Consider the following 26,994-nt stretch of genomic DNA (forward strand, 5'->3'; position numbering starts at 1 on the left):
CCCCCTAATATCTCCAAAAAAAAAAGGAAAGAACTGCCAAAACTGGTTTGGCTCAATGGACAGAGACTGAAAGGTCCTGGGTTCAATTCCGGTCAGGGGCATGTACCTTGGTTGCGGGCACATCCCCAGTAGGGGGTGTGCAGGAGGCAGCTGGTCGATGTTTCCTCTCATTGATGTTTCGAATTCTCTACCCCTCACCCTTCTTTTCTGTAAAAAAAAAAAAATCAATAAAATATTTAAATTTTTTTTAAAAATTAAAATATAAAATAAAATAAAATGTATAAATAATAATAATAAAAATTAAAAAAGAAAGAGCTGAGGGTGAAAAAGGCTCAACTTACCCAATAGGACTCTGGCCTACCAGTGTTTAGTCCCTTGTGTTCTGGGCATTAGACCTTTGTCCAAGCACATGCCAAAAGATGTATAACAAATCAGACAGGCTGAGTTCATATTAGAAACACTAGTTTACAATCTCCCAAGGAAGCATTTTCTTTCTAGGGGGAGGAAATAATTGTGAGAACACAAATCACTCCTTGAAGATGAATGGAGTGACTTCGTGAATTTGTGCTTAAATCTTGAAAGGGAGGTGTAATCTCAGGGTGTGTTGTGCCTTCTCGTGTAAGGCCTTCCCATCCAGGCTTGTGTACACTCTTGCCATTTCCCCCCACTCTGCACTCCACATCAACCTATTCTGTCCACAGGAGAATCTTTTGTAGTTCCTTGCATAACCACAAAGAAAATGGCAAAACTATGAACATCCACTATGGACTAAAGGTGAGTGAGAAATCAACCTTCACTGTGCCAAGCCACTGAATACTTAGAGTACTTTGTTACAGCAGTTAGCTTACCCTAATACATCCTATCACCTATCTCATGCTGCTTTGAAAATCATTTGTAGGTCTCTGTGAGCTCCTTAAGGGAAGGGATTATGTCTTGGAGGTCTCATCTCTAGCTCCTATCATAGTGCTTGACACAAAGTAGGGGCATAGTAAATATCTGTGGAAGGAAGGTCAGGAAAGGGAACTTCATGAATGGACATGGTAGCACAGAAGAAAGTCTGCCTGGGCACATTTTTATCCTTTGCTCTGAATTAGCTGAGACCCTAATGAGTCAGTTTTGCCTCTCTGGACCAGTTTCCCTGACTGTAAAATGAGGTTAGCTAGGTCAGTTCAACTCCAGTGAGCGAGCATCAGTATCACCTGGGGGAGGCTTGTTTATATTAAGATTACCAGACCCACTCCCAGAGTTCCAGATTCAACTGGGATGGGTTCAAATAATTTGAATTTCTTTTTTTTTTAATATATTTTATTGATTTTTTTTTTTTACAGAGAGGAAGGGAGAGAGATAGAGAGCTAGAAACGTCGATGAGAGAGAAACATCGACCAGCTGCCTCTTGCACACCCCCTACTGGGGCTGTGCCCGCAACCAATATGCATGCCCTTTACCGGAATTGAACCTGGGACCTTTCAGTCCGCAGACCGACGCTCTACCACTGAGCCAAACTGGCTTCGGCAAATAATTTGAATTTCTAATAAATTCCCTGATAATGCTGATACTGCTAGGAAACACTAGCCTAGATAATCTCAGATCTCTTTTATCTCTAAAGTGAGTGACCCAGTAATCCTCACCAGTGCTTGGGAAATGTCAGGGCCTGGTAATCTCCAGTGTTAGGCTTGTGAGCCAAATCATAGATGATTTTCCCAAAGTTAGTTTGGCATTTAGTACCAGATTAGAAATATTCTATATTGGCCCATCACTGGCATTCACATTACGGAGAAAAAGAAAAAAAAAAAAAAAACAGAAACCACCTGATAGGACACTAGTGCCTCCAAAATCATTTAAATTTTAAATGTGAGAAACTGTTGGGGTACCAGATTACTGGATCAGAATTTTCAAGCCAACTCTTCCTGATCCCTCCTCTTCACTTCCACTCCCACTACAGGCATTAAAATAGGATCTTTTTTTGAAGGGATTAAGCAACCAGTGAATGATTCTCTCTCGTTGATGTTTCTCTCTTCCAAATACGGACAATAAATATAATATACTGACACCAAGACTCCATAAAAGCCACAATTAGTTACCATATATTTATTTTTAACATAGCACCCCAGTTTCACATCATGTACATTTTCCAAAGCTGGAGATTCTTAACCTACTATGTTCTTCACATACTTTCCAACAAGTGTGAAAAAGAGGCAGTAAATGTTAGCTGGAATCTACAAGTCACAATCCAAATAGAGGATACTGTATGTTTATTTACATTTAAGATCAATATAGATAATGTTCCCAATGCTTAGCAAATGAATGAGACTGTAGCTGAGTAAAATATTAACACAACTTATTAGCACATACTCATGAAAACACAGAAGGCATAAAATATATACTTTACTGTTACTTGTTTTACTGTTCAATGTACCTGTCATGAAAAAATATACATTTTTTACTTTCAAGGTTAAAATAGACCATCAGCTCATTCTCTCTTTTGGCCCATTGCTACGAAAACTAAAGTGGCTCTTCCCTCCTGTGGCTCACTTGAACGTATTTGGCCTAAAGAAAAACAGAATGGTAATGCTAAAGAAAAAGGTACACCCAGTTTCCAGGGTGGGTGCAACTGAAGCCCTCACACAAGTTGCCTTAAAACAAAACAAAACAACACAATTCAGTTGATCTAATCATAATATAATGAGTTTATTGTGTCAACTGTTCCATCCCCAGGGCATAGTGGAGCTATGTTTCCTTACTGTAGTCCCCAAATTCCAATTCATGCCAATGTCCTCTGGTCTGCAGAGTCATAAACCCACTTTTTCCAATCTCACATAGCCATAAATTTAGCTTAGTGTGAGATAAAACTCATAAAACATGAAAAACGAACACCCCTCAATTGTTAAAAGCAGACCAAGGCTTCTATAACTTGAACAAGTCATCCCAATGGAAACCCTGCAATGTCTTTTAGAAAAGGTTCCTTTAATATCATGTGTGTTAGTCAATGTAGAAAATAATCACAGAAGCTTAAAAGCAACAATATACCTGGAATGTCTTGCTCACATTAACAGACTGATGTTTCAAGGAACACTTGTAAGTCAGCCTCTCAAAGCCTATTTTTGAGGAGGGAAGCAGCTCTTAGAATCTGCTTGTATTGCTTTTAAAGTCTGCCCTCTATGTCTGCTGTTCTTATAGTTGCTCTTGGGAGGGTCCATAACTAGATGCATTTCTCAACACAAACAAGCAAAGTAGGGTGGCTCATAGAGTAAGTCTCACACTCAAATATCCATTAATGATTTATCTGTTGGCATTGGTGGGCAGCTCCCCTTAGCCTGAGCCAAAACAGAAGCAAGATATGCCAGCTCAGGAATCCAAAAACTCCAATGTCTACTTTGTTCCACACTAAGTCATGGCACAAAAAAATTCATGACAAGAACACCAATAACTGAAATGTAAATTCAAGTAATCCTTTGATTACAGTTTTTAAAATGTACACTCAAAACAGAATAAACCAGTTGGAAAGAGAAACCAAAGTTAGCACTGTTCTATTTAACTAAAAACAACTGATATTTCATTTTGTTCACACATTCATAATTTTCAAGCTACAACCTACTGAGTACTACTTGTCAATATGGAAAGACCTGGTTGCTAAGATATTTGAAAACCATTTTTTATATGTTTAGAATCACATTTCCCTTGGTGATATCTAGCCAGGAGGTGTGATTCTAGTTTGTGTTGAACAAATGTTTTTAGCTCTAAGGTGTTATACTGTAATTGAGATTTTCAAACTACTGCTTAGAAGGCATTTGCAAGAGCTTGCCTTAACTGCAAAAAAACACATCCATTCCAGATTACTTTCTTATTGATCTTCTGAATACACATCTATTATTACCATGAGTGTGAGATCATTTAAGAAATAGACAATATCATTTAGAAACAGACTATAGAATCAAGTCACATATGAAGAGAAGGATGCTTTATGATAGCTTAGACATTGGTATAAACCAAAGGAAAATTCATGTTTTTGATTACTTGCCCTATGCTGAAATTGAACATTTGCAACCAAGTAACAAAAGATATACTGAAGAAAACTAACTTACTATATATTGAGTTCATTTCTGGTCTATTTAAAAACAAACTCCCATAAGGAATACAGGAATGGAATCCATTCAAAGCAACAGCTCTCAAAAGTTCTGCCAAAAAAACTCAGAGTAACTTATTGCATCATGAAAGGTGAGGTGTTCAAAAGAACAAATAGTTAATCATATTCTTTCCCTTCATTTTTTTTTTTGCTTCAATCCATGAGAAACATCTAGAACTAATATCATTAAAACATGTTTTAATATTTTAAGATTAATTAAGTACATAAAATTCAACAAGGTAAATAGAAGAAATCTTCTAATCTGTTTTTAATATTGCTAGAGGATCAAGGAGTTAACTCAGAATCTATAAATCAGGTGGGCATCCCAACTCTGCCACTAATTCTGTGGATCCTTGAGCTAGGAACTGTGGTTTCTCAGGGTCTTGAATTACATAAGTAAACAGCAAGAGATGGGTACAGGTCCTCAGAGGTCAGACATCTTAATTCTCCAATGACAGTAAAATGGGCATAGCTTCCAGCTAAGCTGTCTCCTCTCCCAATCAGGCCTAAAGCACTTCTCTAATATTAATAAAGCAGTTTAATCTTTCCAATTAAAGCAAATATCTACATTGATGACAACACGTGCCTCTATTTCAGATCTACCTTTTGGTTTTGCTCCATGTCTACTGGATAGGGAGGTGGCAAAAGCAATATGCCATAAACAAGAGACACTAAGGTATCTAATAGGCCCACTATCAACTCCTACTGTACTTTCATCCTTGGGACTACGGGACATCTATGAAGGACCACCACTTACCAACAAGGTTATTAAATCCCTGCAGGTGGAGGCAATGTGGCCTTCTGTCCACAGAACTCTGCCCAACAAGCAGGTCTAATTTTGGAGTAGTTTTATAGAAGAGGTCACTAAAAATCCAATCAAGAAAACTGGGTATCGATATTATTGGTATGTGCTTTAATGAAATGTCTATCTTAAAATATTGGTGAGGCTATGCAACTCATGGAGCTTTGATTGTCTGATGCAAGTTTTTTCCCTTAATGAAAACCAAACCAACTAAACAAAATCCCAACCCAATTTGGCTTGATGGGGGAAAATGTCAATATTTTTGAAAAGTACATCATATAACATTCCTTGGTTTATATGTCTGTTTAATGAATATGAAGTGCTATCTCGAGTGAATGTGTATATACTGGAAGATTACGGGATAAAGTGCATAGGCTATTCTCTCCTGGATTTAATGAAACAAAAGTCAAACATGCTATAAAATGTCTGCAACAAGGACACTATTGATAAAAATTTGTTGCAGTCCCCAGAACTGAGAACATGGGGGGAAAAGGTTAATTTTGCACTGACCCATTCATGACCTCTGGAAGGGTTTAAACTGATTCTGAACCCTTTCTGCAGGGACCAAAAGGGTAGCCAAAGGGGAAGGAAAATGGATGAAATAGAGAAAGACTTCAAGGTTTCTGATTTTTAAAATCAAGCCAATTCAAAAACCTTTAATATGCACAGAACAAAATCAACAATTTGTTTTTTGTTGGAAAAACATCATCTGTTTAAGCCTTATTTCTGTCATTAAGCCATTGATAAAGCTTGACAATGGAATAAGGAAACATTAAATAAACTCCTATTTTTCTAAAAGCTGTTAACTCTATTGAAGTCAAAGACAATCTCACAGCTATAAACCTTTCCAAATCACTTCAAAAAGGGCCGTAGGCACACCCCACCCCTCTGTTCTAAGAATGGGTAAAGCAGCAAAAGGCGTAAGAGACAGCTTTTCTTGCCATCAGTCTCTCAAAGTGATATTAAAGCTGATGTGCCCTGATCCCTGTGAGGGTTGGACAATTCCCATTTTCAACTTTAGTTTTCAGGTGGAGCAGCAGTTATCAGAATTTCTATAGGATACTGACTTCTGCAATTTGAGATCACTGTTTTACCTCACTTACACTGGAGTCAGTTGGGCCCTTCTTCACTACACATAAACCAATCACTTCCTAAGAGTATGTTTCACATAGAACCAAATACTTATATATCCAGTGTCAGAATTGGATTCTTTTCATTATTTCTTCACATCCAATATACTCATAATCCAGGTTACAATAACAAAGACAAAAAAATTACTAGAGATTGAATAGTTAGTAACAACCATTTTCCCTCTTCTTCCCCAGTTTGAATACCTGGGATCCAACAACAAATGTTTATCAATCCAAACAGTCTCATCAGCCTTTCATATTTGATGGGTAGTTTCCAAATTCATGCATTTACAGATATGTTTTCCCATGCAGGATAAAAGTAAGAGATCTGGCAACTATTTTAATATGATTAGGAGAAGCAGTAAAAGTACATTGCTCTTGCCTAAAAATTTACATGAAAAGACTGAGTTATCTGGGTTGACAGCCTAGCTAAGCCAAGTTAAATAGATCACCGACAAAACTTCCACTTTACAGAGGTTTAAAGACTGAGTAAGTCTTTGACATTCAGTAGAAAACAACAGTTATATATTATTTATAGCTAGATAAAATCAAAATGGCACTAGATAAGCAAATTTTGGCATATGGTGATAAAGGGCACAGTGCCAATCTAAATCTGAAGCTTTTGTTTTATTTTATTTTATTTTATTTTATTTTATTTTATTTTATTTTATTTTATTATAATCACCATGCCAAAGTTAGAATTCCAATTATTCAGGAAACTAACCTACTGTACATGATATACATACAAAAGTAAAACAAGCATCCTAAAGGTACTGGATTATAAGGTCTTTACAAATCATAAATTCTTTAAATAAATAATGCTCTACATTGTCATTTGCTAGAAAGTTGAATTTTGCTAAGGAGCAACATTTAACATCTCAAGAAAGTAATGAAGAATGAGAGAAAATTCCACTGATAATTACAATTTCAAGTGTGATAATCAGTTATATATTTTCATCACAGTAAAGTACACAAGTGTAAGAGTAAAGGTGACATGGATTCTATCCCACTGCTCACAGCTTTTTGACAGTCAGACATCTATGACAAGTAGTTGGTTTGAAACAGTTAAAGGAAAGATCTTGGCAGAAAAGGTCACCCGCTATTACTTGGATCTTGGGGTCACAACACGGTGACTGGACGAAGTTGTTCCAATTGGTTTTCCAATGCAATCCGTTCTTGATGAACCTCCTGAGTTATATAAAGCAGAGAAAAGAGGAAAAAAGCAAATGGGTCATTTCCTGGGTTCATCCTTAGTTCATGAGATATTAAAAAAGAATATAACTGGACCCATAAAGACTTAAGTACCGTATAACTCAAGGACGTGTGGACTGGAAGGTATCATGTTTATAGCTGGTGATTAGTCAAAGAAAGCTTCAGATTTTGAAATCTCTTAACTTTTTTCTGAGGATGATGAAATGGAGCTGACTGACACACACAGACACCTGCCACAGCCTCAATCTCACCTTCAGTTTTAACAGGATCAGTGACTGGCAGAGAATAATGTAAAACATTACAAGATTGATTAGGAAGTGAGTAGAAAAGCAAAAGTAGCCGAAACCGGTTTGACTCAGTGGATAGAGCCTCGGTCTACGGACTGAGAGGTCCCAGGTTCGATTCCCGTCAGGGGCATATACCCTGGTTGCGGGCACATCCCCAGTGGGGGGTGCGCAGGAGGCAGCTGATCGATGATTCTCTCTCATCAATATTTCTAACTCTATCCCTCTCCCTTCCGCTCTGTCAAAAATCAATAAAATATATTTAAAAAAAGAAAAAAGAAAGAAAAGCAAAAGTAGACTCCTAATACTGAGAGGTGAAGCCATCATGGACTCAACTTCTATTCAATCTCTTGTTTCTAATCCAACACCATACTCAGTCAGATTAGAGGGATGAAAAAGTGCACTTGGATGGCCCTCTACCAAAGTCTCATCTAGGCTGCTGGGCAAAATATGGCTTGAGGTATGACTTCTGGGTGAAAGTCAGAAAAGAAGATCAGCAAAATGCTATTTGGGAATTCATTTTTTTCATCCCTAAAACAGATTTTTTGGCAGGGAGAGAGGGAGACACATAAAGGCATTCTTAGCATTTATTTACCCACCCTCCTACCCACCCATCTAACAATTTGGGATTTATCTACTACTGGCCAGATTCTGCTCTAGGTGAGATCATACCAGCAAAGAACAAGACAGATCATACAATGAAATATTATTTAGCCACAAATAAGAACGAAATCCTGCCATTTGTGACAACATGGATAAACCATGCAGCTATATGCTAAGTGAAGTAAATTAGACAGAGAGAGACAAATACTGTATGATCTCATTTATATGTGGACTCTAAAAAAGGCAAATTCATAGAAACAGAGTAAAATGGTGGTTGCCAAGGCCTAAGGGATGGGATAAATGGGGATTTCAGTTCCCTCCTACCATCTTTATTTATTATTATTATTTGTGTATGTGATAATAATACTTAACATAAATCCTACCCTCTTAGCAAATTTTTAATAAACATATTACAATAAAGCCTTTAGGAAAAAAACATAAGAGAGTATCTTCATAATTTAGATACAGGCAAAGTTTCCTTGTATACGAAGAAAGTAATAATTATAAGAGAAAAATGATAAATTATACTTTATCAAAATTTCAAAATATTGTTCATGAAAAGACATGGTTAAGAACATGAACAGGTAAAACAAAGGCTGGGGGGAAAAGCATTCATAAATCAAAGCACTAAAAACTCAATTTTTAAAAGGGCCAAAATTTTGAAAGGGCACTTCATAAATATATGAGAAGTAAATAATCACATAGAAAAGTGCTCAACATAAGCATCAAGATGCGAAATTGAAATGACATCACCAGAGGACTGGCTAAAACTAAAAGAGTAACACACTAAATGTTGATGAGGATGTAGAACAATTGGAACTCTGCTATATTAATGAGGGTTAATACAGAATGCTCTAGCCACTTGGGAAAAACTCTAGAAGTTCTAATAAAACTAATCACATATAGTCACCACCTAACCTACAAACCCTAATCCTAAATAGTTACCCAAGAGAAGTGAGAATGTGTTTGCACACCAAGACTGATTCAAAATGCCATTTTATACAAAATAGCTCAAAATTGGAAACAGTTCAGGTGTCCATTATATGAGAATTGATAACCAAATCGTGGCATATTCACTCAATAGAATGCTACTTGTCAATAAAAAGCAGATTATTGACACATAAAGCAGTATAAATGAACCTCAAAACCAATATTAAGTGAAAGAAGTTTCACAGAAAAGTATATGTTAAGAGTGGGGTTGGAATTGATGGGGAAGGAGCAAGAGGAAGCTTCCCGGGATGATGGGAGTGTTCTGAATCTTAATAGGGGTTTGGGCTCTCTAAGTGTATGCATTTGTTAAAATTTCAACAAATGTACCCTCGAGATTTGTGTATTCAATGTATATAAAATTTACATAATAAGAAATGACTGTAAAAATATTAAACTCTAGTTAATGCTATGCATGCTGGAATATTTAGAACACATTTACAGATCTCTTCAATTTACTTGAAAATATGTTAAAATAAGCCAAAACCAGTTTGGCTCAGTGGATAGAGCGTCGGCCTGTGGACTGAAAGGTCCCGGGTTTGATTCCAGTCAAGGGCATGTACCTTGGTTGCAGGCACATCCCTGGTGAGGGGTGTGCAGGAGACGGCTGATCGATGTTTCTCTCTCATCGATGTTTCTAACTGTCTATCCCTCTCCCTTTCTCTCTGTCAAAAAATCAATAAAATATATTTTAAAAGAAAGAAAAGAAAATATGTTAAAATAAGATGGACTATAGATAGAGGAATAGATAAAGGAATGGATACGTGATAAAACAAGTATAGGAAAATGTTAATGGCAGAACCAAAGTGGTGGCTATAAAAGAATTTACTGCATAATTCTTTCAATTTCCTTGGATGCTTGAGAATGTACTTAATAAAATATCAAGGCAAGGGGGTTAAGAAAAGAGAAATTAAAAAGGGAATAGACAACAGAGAATGCTAAAGAGGAAGCACCAGTGAAGTAGAAAAAAAAAATATGCCAGGTTTTGTTTTCCAAAAGCCAGTTAGAAAAGTGTCTTCAGAGGAGGGAGCGGCCAAGTGTGTAGAATTCTTTGGAAAAGTCAAATAATATTAAAACAGGCCCGTTGGATATGGCCGTAAGAGGAGTGGAGTGGAGGAGAAGTAAACCACACTGAAGTGAAGGGAAAGAAATCTGTTGGTGTGGAAGCAGAGATAGTAAATGGAAAGGACTCCTAAGAAACATGTCTGTGAAGGAGGCCAGAGAGACCAGCAGCAGCAGAAGAGGGATAATGGAGCATGTTCATGTATGGATGGGAATGAGCCAATAGAGAATATATGTTTACTACTAAGTCCTAACCCCCAGTACCTGTAAGTATGGTCTTATTGGATAAAGGATCTTTACTTATTTAATTTATGTAAATGAGGTTATGTTAGAGTAGGCTGGGCCCTAATCCAGTTAACAGTGTCCTTATATTTAGCCGAAACCGGTTTGGCTCAGCGGTAGAGCGTCGGTCTGCGGACTGAAAGGTCCCAGGTTCGATTCCTGTCAAGGACATGTACATTGGTTGCGGGCACATCTCTGGTAGGGGGTGTGCAAGAGGCAGCTGGTTGATGTTTCTCTCTCATCGGCGTTTCTAGCTCTCTATCTCTCTCCCTTCCTCTCTGTAAAAAATCAATAAAATATATATATATTAAAAAAAAAAAACAGTGTCCTTATATTTAGAGGACACTATAAGAGAAGTTTGGACAGAGACAGACAGAGAGAAGGTCTTGTGAGAGTGGAGGCAGAAATCGGAGTGATGTGTCTGCAAGCCAAGCACTGCCAGCCCCCACCAGAAACTGGGAAGAAGATGGCAGGGTTCTCCCCTAGAGCCTCCTGAGAGCGGGCTTGGCTGTGATGATGCCTTGATTTCAGACTTTTAACCTACAGAACTATGAGACTAGATTTCTGTTCTTTTACACCACCCACTTTGTAGTACTTGGATGTGGCAGCACTGCAAAACTAAAACAGGGGAGATTAATAATGAAGGGACACAGATGATAAGAACAGTGGTAATATCCTTGACAAGGTGATATGGAGCCATTTCCAAGGTACCGGGAGATGGGCTGGCCTTTCATAGTATTAGGACCACCTTCCTCCATTGAAATAAATATAGCATCATTCAGGGTAGACCTAAACAAGTAAGCTTTTACCCAGAACTTTCAGACTATAATGAATGCTTCAAATCGCCCTTGTAATAGATTCTCTGTCCTTTTAACAAACACAATATGCAGCCTACATATTAAAGTTACTAGTCTTCCTCTAAACATTCAAGAACCAGCCCATGAAACTAAAATACAGCAATGCTCTGCCTTCCAAAAGGAGTTTGAGAACAAAGAAGCAAGTCTTAGCAACAGGAATGATGGTAACTGAACCAGATGCTCGGTTAATGGTCAAAACAAAATAAAACAACTAGGTGAAAGCCTGGTAATCCAAAATCAGAAAGCCCCTTCCTTACCTTGAGTTGCTGCTGGAGTTCACTGTTCAGCCGGGCCAGCACTGCATTTGCCTCTTTATTTTTGCGGATAGCAGTTTGAATAGCCTTTTTCTGTTTGGAAGACTGTCTACAAAAAGTACAAACAGTTCAATGAAATAAAACTTAGAGGTCTGGACCCTTGTCAAGACTGTCTGATTCATGAGAAGTGCTAAATTAACAAGGGGCTCCAAAAATAAAATCGTATGTACACAAGCAGGCAGGCAGACACACCCCAAATAAAACAAATTTGTCAGGATGAATTATTGACACCTGAAGTAATTTCTATTTTATAACTTGAAGAAAGGCTGTGAATCTGAAAAGGCCTTTATAAACATTCTGCATTCCATTTATTCCAGGATATTTTAGTAAGTATTTCTTCTGGACAAACCATATTAACTGCAATGCCCTTTTTGTGTAAGCATTAATGGCATTTAAAAAAACCTGCAGGTGGCCCCCGTGAACTAGTCTGAAGGTAAAAATAGAACTTTCTCCTTAGCAAAGATTCTATATTAATTTAACCAATCCCCATAACTCTCCTTTATGCCTTTATTATGAGACATGAATGCCTGAGTGTGAGTGAGCATGTGCATGTGCATACACCAGCATGTATATCTGTAGCACTCGAGAAATACACAGAAATGTTTCAATACTTGTACTTCCAAATTAAGTCAATAGTAAACTCATTCAATAGGTACAAATAAGTTGACTATATAACTCACTTTGTCCATTACAGTCTCTGCTTACACTGCTTGTCCGGCCCTAATTATTCTTAGCACCCCGTTTCTCCCTCAAAACTGTCCACAGTTGGGATAATAAATCAACATGACTGTATAACCTATAACTTTATATTCCACAGCAAGAAATACTGAATATCAGAGCAAAATGGCAATTTAAGTTCCCCTGAACAATATTTGTAATCATTGGAAGATGGGTTATAGGCCAGAGAAACTCAACTGATATGCATTGTGACCACTGTAGGGATATGATTAATATTCACTGAGAATATCCTCTAAGCCAGCCACTCTGCTAATCTGTATAAGACATACATACTCCTTTCCCCAACAAATATGATGATTAATTTTTCATCCATATATATGCAGAGAAGGGGCTTCAAAATCTACTTTTTAAAATACATAGATTGGACTTCTGGTTTCAGGACAAGATGGAAAAGATATACTTCTCTCTATTCCTTCCAGTAAGTACATACAGTTAAAACCCTGAACATATGTATAAAACAAACATAAGATGGCTCCAAAAAGTGGAATGGAGAAGGCTAGGGAATTCAATACTCATGGAATTGCAGTAAATTGTTGTTGTTAATTTGTGTGTCTTGGGAGCTTGTGTTTGTTTGTTTTTTGTTTTTGTTGTTTTTATTGTTTTTGCTTCATAGATCCCAGACTGGATAGTGGAGAAGGTGGCAATTCAAAAATGAACAAAATAAATTGAACAAAATAGATGCAGAGACATAGAAGCATGTAACAGACTGTAGAATCTCAGAGGGAAGGCAGGGGAGGAGGGTGTGTGGGAAGAGATCAACCAAAGACCTGTGTGCATATGTGCATTACCCATAGGCACAGACAATAGGTGTTGAGGGCCTGGGGCAGGGGACAGGGGACATGGGAGGGCTAGAAGTCAATGTGGGGGGAAAGAGGGCATATATAATACTTTCAACAATAAAGATATTTTTTAAAAAACTACAGCTGTCATACTTAATGAAAAACTGAATGTTTTCCCTCTAAAGATTAGGACCAAGACAAGATTTCTACTTTCATCGCCATTTTCATGATAATATTAGAAATCCTAGCCAGCACAATAATGTGAGGAATGGTATTAAGGTACACATCTTGAAAAGAAATAAAATTGTCTCTATTTGCAGATAACATGATGGTCTATGTAGAAAATCCCAAGTAATCTACAAAATCCGCTAGAACTAATAAGTGATTTCAGTATGGATAAAAAGGAATTTGCAGGATGAATTAACATACAAAAATCAAAATAATTTCAACATACTAACAGTGAACACTTGCAAATCAAAATAAAAAATATGGTATGATGGGTGAGAAAGAAGCAATCACACGAGAAGAAGTAAGAGAAGAGATCAGCAAGAAGAGATCTCGAGAGAAGAGGTAAAAAGAGATCACACGAGAAGTGTTGGGGGAGAAGAGATCAGCAAGAAGAGAAGAGGGCACAAGAAGAGTTCATGAGCAGGATCAAGTATCATGTGAAATGAGGAGGGTACAGGAGAGAGAAAGAGATCACGTGAGATAAGAGGAGTGTGAGAGAAGAAAAGGCATTAAGGATAATGAGTGAAAAGAGATAACTCAATCAGAGAAAACAGGAGAAGAGCTCGAGAGAAAAGAGCATGAGACAAGTGATCACATGAGATGAAAGGAGTGCCTTTCTTAACCAGTGTTCTGATGGAGAATTAAGAAAATAATTTGTGACTCTTTGCTCATTTTTCCAAAAGAGAATACAGACTAAAGACCACTCTAGATGAAAAGGAGAGAGATTTACTTACTATAGACAATGAATGCCTAAGAGCATCAGAGCTTAATTCTTTCCCAGAACACTGGCTGAGACAGGATCATGTAGACTATCATGTGTATAGCTGTCTCTCTTCCTCAGGGCTTTAAAATTATTAATGCTAAGTCACTTATTACCACTTCAAAATAAACTGGTCTAAATAAACAAACAAACAAATAAACAAACTGGTCTGGGAACTAATGTCAATTGTATGAAGTTCCCAGACCCCAAAACTTAAATCCCTGCCATTTATTGTACTATTTGTGTCACTGGTGGGTGCTAGTCTCTCAGCCTGACACCATGTGTTTACCTAACCAGTGAGAAAGGACCATAGTGAGGGACAGTCACTGAACAGGCAGATAAAATAGCTCCTTTCAGCAAGTGGTGCTGAGCCAACTGGACATCCATATCCAAAGAATGAAATGGAACCCCTTCCTCATACTGTACACAACAATGAACTCAAAATTGACCATAGGCTTCAATCTACCCACAAAACCTGTTGCTTTTCTTAGTTACAAAAATAGTCATGGGGATGTAAGATGCGGCATAGGAAATACAGTCAATAATATATACAATAAAAACCCAGTGGTCATGATGTCATAACGACCAAAGACCGGTCACCAGGAGGCTGAATGCCCAGCGAGGTGCACGTGGGTGGACGGGGCTAGGAGCACAGCAAGGTGTGTGGATGGTCGGGCCATGCAATTTCGCACGCTGGGCTTTTAGTATTGTAATAACTACATATGGTACCAGGTGGGTACTGGAAATATCAGGGGAACACTTTGTAAAGTATATGGTTGGCTAACCACTATGTTGTATACCTGAAACTAATACAAAATAATATTAAAAGTAAACTCTAATTGGAAAAAAAATTAAAAGGGAAAAAACAACACCTGTTGTTTTTCTCTCCATAACAGTGTAAGGAGGAGAAAAATCCACAGCTGCAGCTGAGACCTGCAAGGTCCCTAGAGCAATTTCATTATGGATCTTGAGCATTTATGTTAGTGACCAGTCAGGCTCACTTGAAGTCACACACAGCAGCAGGTTTCTGCCCTCAACGCCTTGCTCAATTTCACAAAAGGGAAACTTAGGCAAGCGATAGCTTTTCTTAAAGCCAAAGCCTTCTGGAAAAGGACAGTATGTCCAGAGCATTGTTCTCTAAGTCCCCACCTTCCTTCCAAAGTCTTACAGCTGGCCAGATAGATATCTTGGATTCTCTACAGGTGATCATTCTATGCTTAGATGATCAATAACATAAACTCCTTATGAGGATTAAAAAGATAGCCCAGCCGGGGTGACTCATTGGTTGAGCGTCGACCTATGAATTAAGAGGTCACATTCGATTCCCGGTCAGGGCACATGCCCAGGTTGTGGGCTCTATCACCAGTGTGGGGTGTGCAGGACGCAGCTGATCAAGGATTCTCTCTTATATTTGCTGTTTCTATCTCTCCCTCTCCCTTCTTCTCTGAAATCAATAAAAATATATTTTAAAAAAAGATAATGTGGATGTCATGTACAGATAGGGAAAAGAGTCAATAACATTGTAATAACTATGTAGTGACAGATTGTTAATAGACATATTGTGATCAATTCGTAAGAAATATAAAGATTGAATCACTGTGTTGTACACCTGAAATATAATACTGTATATCAATTATAATTATAATAAATTATTTTTTATAATTTTTAAAAAGATATCACATCTACTGAAAGTTGGGCCTGAGGGTCATGAAGCTATTTGCCATGGGGAAGCATGAAATAAGACAGGCAAAGAGAAAACTTCCATTTATATTACTGTCTTCTTCCTGAGAAAATGTGGGCCAGTACAAGGAAGAGAGGTCAGAAGAAGTGGAAGGGGAAAAAAACGTACCATGGCCTTGTCCTCACTTGCCCTTTGTGTCAGGATATGTCCTATAGCAGCGTTTTTCAACCACTGTTCCGCGGCACACTAGTGTGCCGCGAGATGTTGCCTGGTGTGCCGTAGGTGCAGACAAGACAAGAATTTTATAATTTTTCACTATTTTGTTTACTTAATATTTCATAATAAAGTAATTATAAAATACTTTCTTTGTGTTTATTTGATTCCTATTCAAGAGAATTACTTTATATATAGTCAATATAGGCACAGAGTTAAATTTTTTAACATTTTCTAATGGTGGTGTGCCTCGTGATTTTTTTCATGAAACAAGTGTGCCTTTGCCCAAAAAAGGTTGAAAAACACTGCCCTATAGCTTAGAAGTCTCTTTCTATGTGACTGGAAAATGGTAATCCCATCACAGAAATAAGTAAGGTAAGACTACATCCATAAAATCACACCCTTTTATGGTATGAGTATAAATGTAAACATCTACATTTGCATATACATGAAAATTTAAAAGGAAGCCTCCACCCTGCCCTCACTTATCTGTTTTACTTACTTCTGGACTGTTGGATGGGGTTTCATGGTTGCTACAGACACTGACCCGCCAACGGTGGTAGAAGGTTCTTGATTTTCTGTAGCTTGATTTTCCGGTCGTAATTTCCTACGGATGGGCTTTGATGGAGGCTGAGAATATGGTGTGTCCTGCAGATTAAGAACAAAATTTTTTTAAAAAGTTAAAAAATTAATTGCTCCCCTACCATGCCAATGTTCTATGTCCCTCTAAGCCAACCCAAGATCAGGCATGTGTTCTATTGAAACTCTGCATCCAACAATATGTGACTGATTCTCAGGTAGGTAAAAGTTAGAGTGACATGGGCATCAGATTTCAGTGGACTTTGTTTCATTCCTCCTTTTTTTATGCTTGCAGCCTATTATCTTTTTTGTCACCCAGAGGGACACAAGAATCAGATTTCAGGGGTCCACCAACTCTCTTTTCTTTCCTATTTTAAATGCCGTGTGCATCTCACAGCACAGAGCCTTTTCTACTGAAGAAAACTCACTCTTGCTCCACTTTGGGGCTTTTTGGAATATAGTTTTGAAGTTTGTAATGTTCTTAGTTATAAGTTCAGAATTCTCCTACCCCCAATTGCTACATGAAATCAAGCTCAAGAGCCATGGTGTCTTCTGGAAGGAAACAGTTGCCCTGATTCCTTGAAGGCCCCTGCTTTACCTGTGTTCCTGAGCCCAGAGCCCACTCTCTCTCATGAGAGAAGGACCTGAGAAAGTGGGGAAGGACAAGAAGAGGGTTGAGAAAATGAAAGGACACCACCATGAGTGAGTGGTGTTTACTGAGCAAATGACGCAGGACTCAGGTACGCACGTAGGCTGAGGTGAAGATGCTGAGATGCAGAAGAGACCACAGCACAAAGACAAGGATGGGAAAACTACCACGCCCCCAAAAGGTACTCCTAGGGGCTTAGCAGTATGTGGGATTCTGCAAAAGGCATCTGTCCCTCCCCACCTCACCTCTTAGTCTTACTGACAGCAAAGCCGCCATATTTAGCTGGGAGGTTGAAGAGGAAAGTACAAACTGTGAGTGACATCAAGATCCAGCCCAGGAGTCATCTGGACCCCATCTTCACAAAGAACCCAAATTCTAGGAAATCTGGGTTGGTAGATGTGCTTACAGAGACAAAAAGCCCAATGGAGGGCTCACAACGCCACCCCAGTGACACCCCTTTTCTGGCCTTACCTTCTTTGTGGGACTACTCTCTGCAGCTTGCGAGGGGGCTCTGTTCAGCTGGGGGTGTAGCTCGGCCTCAGATGCTTGTTCAGACTACAGCAAAAGATGAGAGAGAAGATAAAAATGTCAAACCATAACCACCCAAATATATAACGAGGAGCACTTAAGAAAACAATCGCTATGAGGAAATTGATTTAGACCAAGTTGCAACCAAGCATAGGCAAGTCTGCTTATCCTTGAGAAAACCTTCCAAAGACCCTACTCTTGCCTCCCACCCTTTCTTCTAGCATTGTTGAATCTTAGGGAAAGGGATCAAAAGGATGTCTTCTATAAGTGGACATATATATTCAAAAAAACTAACACTTCACAAATTCAAACTGAAAATAACAAAGCTTACTGGAAAAAAATAGGGCTGGGAAAGAAGTTAAAATTCTATCCCAGGCACTAACAAAAACAATAATCATAATTAAAAACACCGGAATTTTAAAGCATATATTAAATTCCTAATAAAGAAACATTCCAGTAGCTATGACTTCTTACCTTAAATAAGGTAAGGGAAGGTAAGCATGATGATGGAAGGAGTAAACAGGGCTTTTGGCTGCTAAGTGATACAAAATTGGTGAATGGATGCACAAAGAAGAGCAAAGACTGCCCAAAACCCTTCTAGACAGAGCGGCCACCAAAGAGCCAAGCAGAAGACCCAGGGAGACTGTGTACCATGTCCCCTTATTCCCCCAGCCCCAGGCTGCTACATTCAGCTGTGCTAGAGCACTTTGTTTTCAGCTGCTACTGGCCAGGGATGCAAAAGAGTAACTTTGGGGGTAGGAGGAGCTTCATGCAAACCAAAGTAACAGCCACATTATACTGACATCAGTCATCTATTTACCCACAAACTAATCTGTGTTACTCAAGTACACATTACAGCATAAGAGCCAGCCTTAGTGTCGCCCCTTCATCCCTAACCTAGCCTCTTCTGAATGTGGCTTCTTTCTTCCTGACTCTGCTGAAATGGCTTGTATCCCAGGACACTACTGCTCTCCCATTTGGCTGATTCTAGTGGCCTCTTATAGTATTCTCTAGATCAGTCCCTGGCATCTGATGAACCGTGATCTCCTACTAAAATCATTATCTTTCTTTCCTGTTGACTTCTCTTATTATCCCCCAGACGTAAGATTTCTCAAGGTTCTGTCATCAGTTACCTGCCTGATTTTCCCCTCCCTCTTCATTCTTCCCAGAGTAATCCCATCTACTCCTACATTTTCACCACCCTATCTAGAAACCTTGGTTCAAAAACAACTCCCACCTGTTCCAAGCCCATTTTACAAGGACTCAACATGCCCGATTTTTAGTTCCAACTTTTTCTTATAGTTTTCTCCTTTCCATTAAGCCTAACTGTATTATTATGACTTATTATTATTAGATACTGCAAAACACAGAACACTTACTATGTGTTACACGTTATTCTAGGTGCTTTGCATGGATTATGTCATTTCATCATAGTTAATATCCCCATATTATTATTGAAAAAATTGAGGATTGAGAAGGAACTCACTCAAAATCAAACAAATAGAAGGGTCTGAACCCAGGCCTCAGGTCCTAATGCTAGGCTTGTTATAACCACTATGCTTTATATTTCCTGTGCCAAGAAATATCTATTGAACAGCTACTACAGGCAGACCCTACGCTGGCACTGGTATTAAAGGATGATCAAGCCCCAGAGGAGTTTGCTTACAAGGAGTTTGAAGTCTAGTGGGAAAGACAGAGAAATGATGGGGCAAACATGCTTCAGTGGAATCAGGATGGTGGAAGGGAAGGGTGAGAGCTCCAGAAGCACTCAGCCTTCTGGATCAGCAAAGATTCGGGTGGAGGTGATATCCCAGCTGAGATCTGAGTGATAAAGAAGCCAACCAGAGGGGCACTACATTGGGATGGTGAGAAAGGAGGCTCAAAGCGCCTCCTATGCTCCAATACCCAGAATATCAGCCTGGAGTACCACGAGAACACTGAGGCCAAGCACCAAGAAGGACACCACAGGAAAAGCAGGTGTGAGAGGGAGCTCACTTTGAAGCCTACTGAGTTTGAATCATGTGGGAAACATCCAAGCAAGCCTTGTAGGAGCCTTCACTGTCAGGAGTCTGGGGGATGCAGGCCCTCACCCACCTTCCTGGGGATTCTGACAAATGTCATCTTACTTGAAGATCTGCCAGCGTCCTGTCAGTTTTATTAATGGCTGAATGATGGCCCAATAAACCCCCAAATGAAGGGCTTCCCATGAATTCTACTAAAGAATTACAAATTGGGCCCAAGGTCCTTTGTTGCCTTCTACCTGAAATCTATTGCTTGGAACACATATGTTCTGGCCCCAAGCCTATGTGCGCAGTCCCCTGCAGGGACTTCAGATGCACTGCACACTCCACCAGCCAAGCAGAGAGAAAAGGAAAGACAGAGCAGTCAGTCAATTACTCTGCCTTTCAATTGGTCAGCTCCCTTTTACCGCCAGGCAGACAGAGAGAAGCATTTTACCTAAGGCTCTCTTTCCAATAGGGATGAATGAAGTCTCCTTCTTGTGAAAATATTAAAAGAAATGATAAATTAGCCGAAACCGGTTTGACTCAGTGATAGAGCATCGGTCTGTGGACTGAAAGGTCCTGGGTTCAATTCCAGTCAGGGGCATGTACGTTGGTTGCCGGCACATCCCCAGTAGGGGGTGTGTAGGAGGTGGCTAGTCGATGTTTCTCTCTCATCGACGTTTCTAGCTCTCTATCTCTCTCCCTTCCTCTCTGTAAAAAATCAATAAAATATATATTTTTTTAAAGAAATGATAAATTGGATCCTCTTTTTTTAATGACGTTTCTGAGTATAACCGTAGTAGCTGTGCTTGTCATTGCCTTCATTTTCTCTTAACCACCTCTAAAAACACAAATAACAATGGGTTGGGGATTGGGAAGGATAAGAAAGCAGTTGTGGGATGTGTCTGAATTTCTTCTATCATTTACATATATATCTTCCTGAAATGGCATACAGAGGCCTGGGTTTTCTAGCATATGACTAGTAACCAACATCTCCTCAGCATTATGTCAGGCTGGATGGAAGCATCAATCTCAGTACAAAGAAACTCAAGACCTCCGCACCCTTTTCTACTGGTCCATGAATGATTCTAAATGGGTCCATCTGTTGAACATACAAAGGAGTGAATCTCATGAGGAAACAGGAAGAGCCTGGAAAAGCAGAGCCTCGCCAGAGCCAGAAATTATCTGAGGAAAATAGATGGGGAAAGAAAACTAGCCTTGTATGGGGGGGAGACTAAAGATTAGATTGAGACATGCAAAAGCCCTTCTTCCCAATAAACTATTTCACTTTCTTTCATGAAACGTAATATGAGGTTTACGTTAGACTTAGCAGCTGGAAAGCAGAACAAACCAAGGAGATTTGTTAGCTTTTCTTCATACTTTTCTAACTTAACAATTTTGGGAAAACGATGACCCATGAAAGCAGAGGGTCTCAGTGGCTCCCTTTTTCTTCCATGTGTTAAAGAAAGGGGGAAACAACTCTGCTATCATTGTGGACAATATGCCCTTGTCCAAAAGTATAAGTTGTCTGAGCTGAAATCCAATGCTTGAATCTCTTGAAGGAAACAAATGTTCAGATTAAAATTAATATTGCAAATGGTAGTGCTTCCCTCATGACTCCTATGTAACAGTATGCACCCAGCCAGGATGTGGCAACCCAGAAAAAAAATGTACTTTTAGTCAAGAGCTCATTGAAATTTGAGCTAAGTTCCAATTTAAATAAATATATATATATATATATATATATATATATGTGTGTGTGTGTGTGTGTGTGTGTGTGTGTGTGTATATATATATATATATATATATATATATATATATATCATATGTTAATATTAATAGTCCCCTACCCACAAAGGAAAAATACATTTAATTTGTATTTTTGTAATAAAAAGCCTGAATAGGTCACATGGATGTTGAGGTGCTGCCTCAAGATGTGGAAACTTGTTCTGGGCTTTTCCCAGTCCTATGGTTGATGGGACAACATGGCTCCTGCTCAGTTGGCTCCCCAGAAATGGACATGGCCCAGGGAGGCTAAGCATTTTAATTCTCTATCAGAAAAGGGATTCATTCAGTTATTCAATTACATAGGTTTTTATTTCATACATCTGATGTGTCACTTTCCAAGAATCCTCATCTCAGGTTCTGGACCCCAGACAGACACCAGGCAAAGTGGTCCCCCCAAAAAAGGGGGAGCTAAAACACTTAGAAGAGAATCCTCCAGCCTTAGTCAAGCCTTCAGATGATTACAGCCTTGACCAACATCATGCCTGCAGCATGAGAGAGTCTGAGCCAGAACCACTCAGATTAGTTGCTCCCAAATCTCCAACACAAAGAAACCATGAGCTTATAAATGTTAACTGTTTTAGGACTCTGAAAAAAAATACTCTAGTATGTCTACAATTATGGGCCTCGTAGTGTGGAATAAGGATGAGTGGTAAAGAATTGGAGAACTGAAGCTGAACAGTGGGAGTGGAGTAGATCATACATGGTCTTACAGATCATTGCCCTGAATTGTCTATGAGCCACTCATCACCATTCCCTGCTTCTATGCTCTTCCCTACACTGCAGGGAGTAGAAGCCTGACAACCACATTTTTAGAATCTTCTTTAAACAGAGGTCCTTGTTACTACTGAGACTCATGCACATGAAACCAATAAGGTAGTCTGAGCATCTTCAGCTGTTTCCTTCAGTTCTTACAATATCTTAACTTTCAGAAAGTACCACAGTCCTTGAATGAAACCTCTTCCAGTGTGAAATACCTAGAATGGATTCTGTTTTCCTAACTAGACTTTAGCTGATACATACCTATTCAGGATTTGAACTTATTCTGAGGGTCATGCAGGTAAATGGATTGGAAGCAATCCATACTAGAGGAAAGGGAACTCGATTAGAAGGCAAAAGAAGAAAACAAGAGATGATGGTCCTTTAAGCCAGTCTGATGGGAGTGGGATAGGCAGATTTGAGAGTGACTTAGATTGGAGACTGTATACATCCTTGGTGATTGGTGTAATGTGCTAAGTGAAAGAACAATGACATAAAGAATCAAGGTACTTAGGCAATGGGTAAATGGTTTAGAGAGAAAATAATTTAAAGCAATAAAGAAGAAATGTGCTGGCATAGTAACTGAGGAACATTAAGCAAATTCATCACAAAGCAGTGCTAGGCCAACACCAGTTCCATAAATTGCCTAGAGCAGGGACTGGCAAACTTTTCCTATAAAGAAACAGATATTAAATATTTTCAGTTGTCCAGGCCACTCAATCTCTGGGTCTCCAGGTCTCCATTGCAATTTTGCAATCCTGCCCTTGAGTGCTAAGCAGCCCAGGCAATACAACGAATTGGGTGGGGCTGTGCTCCAATAAACTTTATTTACAAAAACAGGTGGTGGGATAGATTGGCATGTGGTTCATAGTTTGCCAGCCCCTGGCCTAGAGAGAAAAGGTATCACAAATAAGCTTCCGGTAAGAAACACCACACAGTCTATCTGCCTCTTAGAAATTCATAAAGCACATAGCACATCACCGGCTCTGAAATCCTGTGGGGTAAAGGAAGCCCATGACTTTGCTTAGCCCAACAGTTCCAAATTTATCTAGAGTCCACTCCTTATTCTCACGTACCTTCTATTAACATGCAGCAGAATAATGTTCCGTGGAACACATTTTGGGAAACACTGGACCATAGGCTGGATATAAGAGGAACAAAGGGAAAATATTCCATTTTATCTGAATGCCAAATGACATGCTCTACACCCAATCCTTCGAAAGGAGCATTCTCCACAGTGGTTGGCAGATCCAGCTCCAGGCGCCCCTGCTGTACATACCTCCCACTCTCGCCTTGGCCAAGAGCGTAAGGCAGGGTGATGGTGGGGTTGCTGCCTGGCAAAAATGGGCTCCCTTCCCTCCTCCCAACCTCTCCTCCCTCCCTTCTTCTCTGCAGTAGCAGCTGTTGCTCCTGCTGCCAGCTATTCTGCATGAATTTATTTACTGGGCTCTTTTTAAAACCTTCTGGACACAAACAATAAAAATTATTCATTTTAATAGTTAAAGCATATGAACACAACACTGATAAATTATGGCTTTTTTTTTAGTAGCTTAAAAACAAAACATCTCAGATCCAGTCCCACCCAGGCAGGCCAGTTTTACAAAGGTCCCATAGCGCCCATCTGAGTCCAGGTGCTCATCACACCTCCTGCCTGGGCCACTGCAAAAACATCAGTGGTCTTTTTCCTTCCTTCAGCCACCATCCCCCAGTCCAATCCACCCTGCACACAACTGAGGAACTAGTTTGTAAAGCACCTTCTCATCAAAACACATTTTCTCAGAGACCCTCAATGGGTCCCTAAGGCTTATGGCACACAACACAATCCCTCAGCCAATTAAAGACCTTCCATCATCTGGCTCCAATTTACCTCTGCATCACAACTGCGTTAGCTCGCCCAGATGGAACCCGCTCCAGGCACATTTTTTACCTTAATCTTCAAACACCACAGAAGTTTCTTCCCAATTCAATTCCGTTTGTTCTAGACCATTTAGCCCAGTGGATCCCAAATACAGCTGCACAGGAGAATTATCTAGGAAATTTTTATAAATTATAGACTTTCAGATACTACCCCAGACTTCTCTAATTATAGTCTCCGAAGGGTGGAGCATTAGAAACTTCTATTTTAACAAGCTCCCTGGCTGATTTTTATGAAGCCAGCCCAGATCAACTGGGAGCCAGTGATGGTCCAAACCCTTCATTTAAGAGATGAGAAAACCAAGTATCCAAGGTCCTAGTCTGGAAAGGGCCAAGAGTGCTCTAGCAAAAACTAACTAGGATTCTCAATCCTTTGCCTGCCTATTTGCCGTGGAGGGAATAGAGGGTGTGTGCAATACTGTTCTGTAAGTAAATAATTGAAGCTAAGCAAAATCTTCAGCAATAAGACTTGTTTAAAAGTCCAATCTGCAGCTAAGAATCAAATCTCATTTTTAAAAAAAATAAGTAGTCTAATTGCTGAACTAATTGCTAAGGTGTATATAATTGATGAATTTTTAAAAATTCGTAATGTTCATGCAACTGACATATTAGAAGAAAAAAAAAGAAAGAAAAAACAAACCTCAAACTACATTTATCACCCAAAAATCCAGGCAGATCCTAAGTCCAGGAATCACAAAGGCAGGGGCTAAATTCTAGGCAGATGAGTAGACAATCCTCTACAGTCTAGGGAATCTCCAGCATCTTATTGGTATTCTAACTTTCAACTAACCCCCATTTCTGCTAGGTAAGGGCACACTAGAAAGCCATGTGGTCAAGAACAGGCATAGAAGATGCAACACCAATGGCCAGCATCACACTGCCCACAGCAAAGCCCATCATTCCCCAATCAGTCTCAATAAGGAATCCTTAGGACTGAATTCTCTGTAAGAACAACTACCAAAACCCATGACCAAAGTCACCTGTAAGAGACAGAAATAGAGCGGAAGTATAAGCACCTATGGGTTAGGATCTATGTCCTGTTTCATTGTCGTTTTCCTCGTGCCTAATCTGATTACCAGCAAATAGCAGGCCTTCTGACCAATGTGAGCAATGAGCTAGTAATGAACCCAACACTATTTTGTGCTCCAGAGGACAAGTCAAAAATCCATCCCACAGTAACTGGAACCATGGAGCAGAGCAGTTACAGGACACAGGCTTTGAAATCAAAACCCAGGCTTTACACTTGCTTGGTGCATAACCTGAACATGTGCTTAACCTCTGAGCCAAAATTTCATGGTCTGAGAAAGGGTATAATCCACCTAAACTCCTAACATTATGAAGATTAAGTGAAAAATATGTCTGCAGTGTAAAGCACAATATATAGTATCTGTTCAATAATGGCAGCTACTATCATGGTCAGAAGTAAAAGTACAATTGGTATTATCACTCTCTATGTCCGGGAGTTTGTCCATATCAATTTCCAGCTCGAGGATCTCCATTTCCTGATGCCCGACCCTGCTGGCTGTGGGCATTCGGCTGGGGTTAGCTGGTGGCTGGGCTCTACTCCGCAGGACTCCGTGGTGAGGGCGGCGGCAGTGGGGTGCCTGGGGGCAGCTCAGCATCAAGAATCTGCTGGGATCTGCTGGCTGACTGTTACAAACCCTCTGAGGCCTTCATCTCTGGCCTGCTGGACAAGATCCGGGGCATGCAGAAGCTGAGCACACCCCAGAAGAAGTGAGGGTCCTCAACCCAGGTGAACGGTGGCTCCCACAGGACAATTGCTGCCCCCTGACCTCGTAGCAACAGCAATACCAAGGGGCCCTGCGGCCAGACCTGGTGCCATGAGCCCCTCACTTAGGGGCCTCTTCCCTGCCCCTTGTTTTCCATTTTGGGTTGTTTTATTTTTATTAAACTGATGGGACTTTTTGTGTTTTTATATTGACTCTGTGACGTGGGCCCTTTAATAAAACTAGGATATGCCTTTGATGAGAAAAAAAAAAAGTACAATTGGTTTCCCAGACATAGGATCTGCTACTGAAAGTAGCAACCAATTCAATATAAGGGACTTTTCCCCACTTGCCAAAATATTAAAGCCTAAACAGAGAAAATGCTGACTCCAATTTAATTATAAGCAGATCTACTATAGCAGGTTACCCACAATCCAAACTTGTGGTACTTGATATTACTACTACCACAGTGTTTCCCCGAAAATAAGACCTAACGCATGGAAAAATAAGACATCCCCTGAAAATAAGACCTAGCGCATCTTTGGGAGCAAAAATTAATACAAGACACTGCCTTATTTTGGGGGACACAGGGTATCAATAGAAGAGGAAGAAATTTTCAAAAGTAAAAGCCCTTTCAGATCTCATCCTGACTGCTTCAGCACCATCTCAGGGAGTTTTCACTGAATGTCTCTGGTGGCCCCTACGACTGGCCAGTCCAGACAACCAGGGGAACAGTGACAGAGGAGCTCAGGGACAATGCTGATGGATATAAATAATCAGTAACTATAATGGGCAACTAATCCCTGATACAGCAATGACACATCACAATCCCTTGGGGATTCCTGGAACCACTGGATTATGGACAACATCCATGTAACAGACTTACTGTTACAACTATAGGACTATGGGCACTATGTTTTGGTCTAAAAGACAAATAGTTTGACCGTGACTAGGGTTTTGTTCTTCCCGTTCCAATTTCTAGTAATAGAGCAGAG

The 26,994-nt window shown here is 39.6% G+C and overlaps 1 protein-coding gene across 7 annotated transcripts in view; it reads right to left on the reverse strand.

Annotated features, from left to right (window-relative positions):
* Window positions 1-2,073: 2,073 nt before the first annotated feature.
* The window catches only part of REPS2 (RALBP1 associated Eps domain containing 2), a 179,314-nt gene continuing 154,393 nt past the window's right edge, over window positions 2,074-26,994 (reverse strand). For all 7 annotated transcript variants that reach the window (XM_084869843.1, XM_084869841.1, XM_084869838.1 and 4 more), the window contains 4 exons: window positions 17,755-17,838; window positions 16,558-16,703; window positions 11,600-11,705; window positions 2,074-7,243 (listed from right to left, as the gene is read on the reverse strand). In XM_084869843.1, coding sequence (XP_084725969.1) covers window positions 7,175-7,243; window positions 11,600-11,705; window positions 16,558-16,703; window positions 17,755-17,838 — 405 coding nt within the window. In that variant the 3' untranslated portion in view covers window positions 2,074-7,174. The remainder of the gene's footprint in view (window positions 7,244-11,599; window positions 11,706-16,557; window positions 16,704-17,754; window positions 17,839-26,994) is intronic.

Source organism: Pipistrellus hanaki (genome assembly GCF_964339955.1).
Source record: "Pipistrellus hanaki genome assembly, chromosome: X".
NCBI classification, from domain to species: Eukaryota; Metazoa; Chordata; class Mammalia; order Chiroptera; family Vespertilionidae; genus Pipistrellus; species Pipistrellus hanaki.